Genomic DNA, 7,650 nt, shown 5'->3' with positions numbered 1-7,650 from the left:
AATCACAATATTGGAGATTAAAAAACACCAGAAAGCGAAAAAATCTATTGTAGAAACCACGTGTTTCCATTCACACGTCACTTCCTGGTCACTATTGTAATGCTGCTTGGTGTTTAACTCCTCTTTATCGTTCAAATTTGAATCCAAAACCCTGATTTCAATTGTATTTGTTTTCTTACATCTCAATTTTCTTTGAAGAAAGACGAGCTTTACCCAATGCGATGGTATCTCATTTTCATCGTCTCTATGATGTATGCGGAGCTGAAATGCTGAAATAACAAGGGCTATAACTCCGTATATCAACTGAACGATCAGGTACATCGCAATAATCGGAGTGTGATCGGAGGTAGTTGGCAACAGCGTGGAAATAATGGTCAGAAAAACAGCAAAGGCCAAAAATACGGTCACACAAAATGACATTTTTTCCCCTGCGTCTACCGGGATCACAAAAACTAGCATATTCAAATATCCCAAGAAAACAATGGGTAGAATTATATTTAATATGTAATACAGGGACTTTCGACGTAGTTTGATGGTGAATGTGACTTCAGATTCCCGGGCCTCTTTCTTGATGTCCGATGTCGTGTCGATTATATCCCAAACTCCATTGGCCTCAAAATCGTAAAATTGGATTCCATTCGTTGATTTAGTAATTTCTATCTGATCTGCAAAATGACTCCATGTGATAAATTTAATATCACATTTCTGTGTGTCGAATGGGAAATTGGTTATGTCCATGGAACAGCGACTTTCAAAAACGTTGAACGGCAACCAAAACACTCGTCCTTCATAATTGATTGACAGGTAGTAAAAGCTTCCTCCCAGCTCCTCGAACTTCTTAAACCCGTTTTTCAGTACAAGATCAGGCTTCCATATTTCATTCTACAATACAATACAATTTTCATTTTTTAATTATAATTGAATATGTACTGAAAGGAAAAAGAAACGCAGGGTAACATAATACTAAGTGTGTGAATTTTTTTCATAGCATGACTGAAAATCACGAGAACTAGTCAGATGAGGATCTTGGTTACTTTGCACTGAAATCAGCGTAGTGTGCTATAATCTTCTGAGAAGATTGGTGGGCTGGGTCAATATCTGTACAACTTTTTAAATTATATTTAGCGTACATAAGATTCAGAGATACTTTAAATACAGACTTCAAATGCCATTACTTTAAACAAAAAGAAAGTTTTCATCACATATATACGAGGGTTGTTAGAAAAGTTCGCAAACACATTGAATTACGGAAAATCTATTGTGTACTGTGAAGTATGACTTATGTTTGAATAAATTCCTACATTTTGTTAATTAGTATGTAAAAAATCAGGTCCATTCATAAAATTCTTGAAAATTTACAACAATTTTTACTATGAGGTCATGGGATTCACGGAGCAATCGCTTGGCGTAAGGCAACGTAACAACCAGATTTCAACCCGTTAAGTTTTGCCCAGTTCTATAAATCTTTCATTTCTTCAGATTTTTCTTATCTTTTTTCAACGTTAAAATTGAATATCTATATCAAGACATGTTACTTTTCTACTATAATGTCTTTTGTGCTGATTCGTATATTATTGAGATCTTTAAAATGTTTATGGAGTTAATCGATCAGGAGTGGAACTATGAAACCATGTAGGCACAACATCCATGCGATAAGGGGGTATTGAAGTATCGATGGAGTTAACCATTCAAAATGTTAATCCTTCTATTCTTATAAAGGTACAACCATTTGAAAACTTTGTGCTTTGTATGTGTAGGAAATTCCCGACAGCATCTTGAAAATTTTAAACTTTTTTTAGACATTTTTCTGTCTGCACACATAATTTTTACGTAGTGCAGTGCTCCATGAAGCTCGATGACGTTCCGATTTTTGGCTGTGTTTTTACGAGTTGATCATTTATAAATGGCTATAAAACAGTCATATACCCTCCAATTTTATTCAAATTTTCTCCCAATGACGTTTTGTTTATACTTTAGCGACAGGTAAAATATCATAAATCTCTTTGAGCTACAATTGTGCAATTTTGATTTTAATAAAGAGTCTTTGTGATGTAAACGTGCCGAAATGTAGCATGCTCCGTGAAGCAAGATTTATCAAAATAAAAAAGCTGTATATTTTTCAATGATCACTGGAGAGCACCAAATTTTTGTATATCTAGTGGAAAAAAGGTTAAGATTTCATCTTGAAAGTTTGACCGGTTTCGTATAAATAGCGCGCTCACAATAGAACTTGTCCGCGAACTTTTCTAACACCCCTCGTACAGCTCGACGCACTTTTTAAACTCACATAGTTTTTCGCACAAATTAAGGTCACATTGTTATAATGCAAATTGTGTAACAAAATATATTTTAAAAATGATTTATAACTTAATTTTGATTATATTCGATTACGTTGAACATAATTCACACATAATAATTAGTAGGATTATTATATACTCTTGGATGATATATTATGAGAGTCTCCAAATCGTTTTTCCATGGTTTCTTGTCAAATGCAACCGTCTTTGTATCCGTTTATTTTAAAGCATACTTTTGTCTAACCTCAATACAGAAACAGTGCAGTTCATGTAACTTCTGTATTTTCTGTACATTAATATGACACTAAGGCGCAAGATGATAGAAGCATTTTTTATACATGTATGTTCGACTGCTTTCCATGTTAAAAATATGGCATTTTTCAGGTTAACGTCCTGAAATCTAGCGTCATGAAAGATACATTAGAACGCATATTTTCAAAGTTTCAGACCTTAAATGTATAAGAATTTTCTTTTAAATATTTACAATCTACTATGTTGAAAGATAAACTATACTTAATTAACATATCCTTTCACATGATTTCTTTAAGCAGTTTTATCATGTTTTGGCGCTGCATTTCGACAAAACCACGACAAGTATGGAAAATGTGCAAAGTTCCTAGAAAAATACTCATCTGTAAGAAGTCAATTTGAACATTTCAACCAAATAGTATCAAAGAAAGTTCGATTAATTCATTTGTAAATACCTTTGATAGTATCATGCACATTTAACATCATACAATTTAAAAACTAATTTCCTTTTAGAACATTGAATTTTAAAACTTAAGATAATGATTTAAGAGAATATGTACCTTTAACATGAAATACAGGGGTATTTAATAATATAAGAGTTATGTGTCGTACTGAAACTCGATAATTTTAAGTTTTATTGATAGAATGTGACTTTAATTTGTGCGAAAAACTATGTGAGTTTAAAAAGTGCGTTGAGTTGTACATGAATAGTTCACAATATAATTCTAGCAAACGGAATGAGCAATTATTTTTCTTTTTTCCTGTGTTATCTATACATGAATTCCTAAAAAAAAGGCAGGTGTTTTAGACTTTTGGCAGAGGTAAACTTCTAAAAACAAGATAAATATCAGGGCAAAAGTAAAATGATCCTGATATAGCAATTTTCTTTAGAAAAATATGTAGAAAAGTAGTATTTTGAATTAAAGGCTCTTCTAACGATAATTGAAATTAGTTTGTAGAAAATCACAACACAATATCTATTAGGGAAAAAATATATAATTTCCCTTTCCGATTTACGAAGTGTGTCTTTTCAAGAGATAAAATTATAAATTCTTTTTTGTCTTTTAAAGTGCACCCCAGATTCTTGCCAAATGCCAATCAAAAGCGCTCTTGTTTTGTTATTTTTTCTTAGGTTTAAGAAAGCCAAATTCTTCAGAGACTCGGAAAAGATATTTGCAATTTAATGTTGAGTTTAACTTAAAAAAATATTGTACTATTAATTATATGTAAATATCGCATGTCGTTAAAGGGTTAACCCCGACTGCAGTATTTTCATTTGAAGGAAGTGGTTTTCTTTTGATAATTGTTCAAATGTCCCTTCATCAGTCGCATTCATCTGATTTACATGAATTAAAAGAAATTCAAATGACCGAATATTTGTGCTTCAAAATGTCAATTTTTATGAAAAATAAAAAGGATCTTGAAATGGATAGGGTATTTTATTTTTGGTAATATTATATATATTGGTGACATTACAACAAAATAGCCAGGGCGTCAGTTGGCCCAAATATAAGAAAAGGTAGGTTCATTAACTCAAGAAAATGACCGTCAATAAACTTATTGACTAACCAAGTCCTAATGTCCCAATTCGAACATCAATCTTAAGAAGATACGCAACGTACCTTACCTACTGATAATTTTTCAACATATTCTAAATTTAAACTTATAATACCATAACATGTTTTTAGGCAAAAAATCAGCATGCGTTACCAGGGGTTTTGAAATGTTATCAAATTAAGAAAATCTTTGCATTATTCGAAGAAAATTGTACAAACATTACGAAACTTAATTCCAGATATTTTTTTCCACCAAAATTTGTTTTAGAAGAGGTACTAGTATACAAATCAATATATAGACATTAAAAGTATTGCACATAGGTCTTTCATTTAGCGGAACTCTTTAACTCCAGGGAAGAACCCCATAATGTTCAAACTACTTTGCGTATGACCTTAAGAAGAGATTTATAGTGCTATCATTTTCTATATTTTTTTTCTCTGAGAGTCCAAATATTAAAAAACGGGCTAAGTGTTGAAGGAAATGAGTAAATATGACCTCACATTGCACCCCTCCCCCCAATATTGATTAGAATCTTCTGAAGCAATTCTTTCATTATATAATTAAATATTTTAGATCAAGGTTGGGGCTATGTCAACTATTCAAAAATAGATTAATTTTTCGCCAATTTTAAAGAAAGAAAGAGGGCGTACAAGGCGTGGGAAATCCCCCGATCTGAGGTAATATGTTTCTCAATTTTCAAAATTCACGGAAAAGTTATATTTTTCTAAAGTCATGTTCTCAGACATATCATCTTCAAAACATTTTATCATTTTATTTACTGAACGACTTATCAATTGACAATCTTTTTTTCTTCAAAGTTGACAGTTAAAGTAATACACGCTATATGAACGCCGAATTTTGTGTGAAACTAAATGATTAGTGATTTGAATCACATGAAGTGTAATGAAAAATTACTACTTTCCACAAAATTTTACTATAGACTTCATTGTAATAACAAAACAATTAAGCAATATCTGGCGATTAAGAATTCAGTCTTTTCATGAATATTGATGAAGGAAGTGCGTAAACAGTAGACCTAGATATAGACACACATGTCCACGGGAAATCACAGACAACGAGGTATGTTGCATATTGACAACAATTATTAATAAAAGGTTAATATGCGTCATAAGAGAGAAGATGATTGATACTAATTACATTAAAAGATAAGTATCATTAAGAGTAAGACGCTTATCATCCACGTCAAAAATGAGAAGTATCACAAACGACCTATACCTTGTTTTCTTGGCGCCATGTTTGTTTATCAATTTAAAAGTAACGACGGCGTCACATGATGGATTTATTCAAAAATAGCAATTTCTCTCCTATCAGGATTAAAAAAAATCATAATTGATAACTATATAACGTGTTAAATTTTAATGGTGTTATTTACAGTATTTTCGTAACTTTTATTAATAAACAAAAATATATCGGTATAAATTTCCAGTCGTATTTAAACTGGCACAAATTATAGCGTGTATACGTTAAAGCATATTAATTGGAAAATGGGTTTACCCAAATATACCGGTATAAATTTCCAGTCGTATTTAAACTGGCACAAATTATAGCGTGTATACGTTTAAGCATATTAATTGGAAAATGGGTTTACAAGAGCCATAAAAACGAATTTTGAACATGAATGGGTCAAGTTTCCAATTTTCATTAACGCTTTAATAATGGAAACCTAAATGTTAAATCTATTTCATTTGTCCACAAAAGTGGAATCTCAACCCATTCTAAATGAGAATCGAACCTTTTTGAAAAAAATGCACGCTTCAACAAACTCCTTTATTTATATCATACTGACAGACATCTAAAAAACATATACTCCATAGTGTAGTGGTTAACGTGTTCGGTCTTAATAAAAGAGAAAAAAAAACCGGTTCGGCCCTGCGCTATGGAGAGAGTTTGAATCATACGTGAAGCTTTTTCTTTTTTCAGTTTCACATATCTTAATTTAAACATGAGTGAAAAATAAATTATAAATAATAAAAACAATAAAATACAGAAAATAAATGTGCAATTAACAATATAATTTTGAAAAAATTTAACTTTTCATGAACATTTAGAATTGAAAAATGTCTTTTCTCAGAGCGGGGGATGGTTCTCGCCTATAAATGTACGCCTCCATTCTTTTATGATTTAAGGAAAATGACGCAATTCATGACGTCATAAAAAAAAGACTTTCGAGAAAATGACATTTTTATTTGAGAAATGAAATCACCAAGGGTTAAAATAAAATTTAACATATTCAACTTCAACCGAGTTCTGATTTTTGTTTTCAGAAACTCACATGACAAAAAGACCCTTTGTGGACCATTTGCTTTCCATAGGAAAAAGAATTTGCTCTGCTTGACCCCCTTCTGCATACTGATAGTCTGTATAATCTGTAATCAATTAAACAAGCAGTCTCGATCCAGGCATGATAGGTCACCTTTATATATATCTTTATTTACTTACATTTTTGGTCCAATTTATTATGCGAAGATGGATATATTATTTCTATTCTTTCTTTTAAATGAATGTTTTTGAAATCAATAATCATTATTTTCGTGAATTTTCACGTATTCTCTTTGTAGTTCTTTGTTTGAAATGGATGTTATTATACCATTCCTAGCATTAACTCTGTTATAGAGAACTACAGGTTACCTGTGGGATAAAGATGGTGTCGGTGTTGTTATAGTCAGAGGGAGTCCATCTTAACAGCTCATCGATCCATATCAACACCAGGAATCCCGTGGTAACCAGTTTCTCCTTGACCTCACTGACTTCATTGACACTACTCAAATAAAAACTGACATCGAGCTGGATTGGGTGATCTTGGATGACCGTGGGGCGGACTTTGGGTGTGTAATTATCAAAAAGGTCGCTTATAAGAGTCTGTACATTTTGGTTTGTTTGTGGAGTCACGGATGGAATAAAAAAGCAAATGTAAAGCAGCGAAATCCACATTGTGAAGTGAAGAATATCAAATTGAGGAAGTAACAACTTTCTTGTAATTTCCTAGTTTTGGCTGAATACAGTCCTGTGCAGGAGAATATCTGGTTATAATTATTCAATCAGTTAATCTCCTCCATCACCTCATTTTTATGAATTTGAAAATGTTCTAATGGCTTGAACAGTTCGAGAGACCAACATGCATCAATACAGTAATTCAACGTGAGAAAACAAGGTTTACCCGTATTCTTTAGAAAACGGTATAACCAAAGGTGTATACTCAGTTAATTCAACGGAAATTGCTGTTTACTCAGCAAGAGTAAGGTGTAAAATTTATGAATATATTCCCAAAATACAACTAAATATAAAAATTTGAAATTATTGATTAACAGTTTAGTGATGTTAGTAATTTTTATAATGTAATAATTTTCTCTGTGGACTTAATGAAAGTGGTGATTTAGACCAAAAGTCCGCAGACAAATTATTATAAGGTTATAACTTTAGTGAGAAACGCCGCAGCAGCCGTGGTCCTTAACTATAATGGTAAAAGAAGTAATTAAGCATATTATATACATCCCTTTTGTAAATGTTACATGTACATTGGGCAAAG

At 31.9% G+C, this 7,650-nt stretch overlaps 1 protein-coding gene across 1 annotated transcript; it reads right to left on the bottom strand.

The window, feature by feature from the left end:
- Positions 1–6: 6 nt before the first annotated feature.
- LOC134266062 (neuronal acetylcholine receptor subunit alpha-6-like) lies at positions 7–7,055 on the bottom strand (the record flags this gene model as incomplete). The annotated part of the gene is made up of 2 exons (XM_062748294.1): positions 6,753–7,055; positions 7–882 (listed from the first exon to the last, which is right to left on the bottom strand). Coding segments are annotated over exons 1-2 (1,179 nt in total), but the record flags the coding sequence as incomplete, so codon positions are not given.
- Positions 7,056–7,650: the final 595 nt, after the last annotated feature.

This window comes from Saccostrea cucullata, unplaced genomic scaffold (genome assembly GCF_032062105.1).
Source record: "Saccostrea cucullata isolate Sc308-1 unplaced genomic scaffold, CSIRO_AGI_Scuc_v1 ctg10323, whole genome shotgun sequence".
NCBI lineage: Eukaryota > Metazoa > Mollusca > Bivalvia > Ostreida > Ostreidae > Saccostrea > Saccostrea cuccullata.
This window is presented reverse-complemented; position numbering and strand designations above follow the sequence as displayed.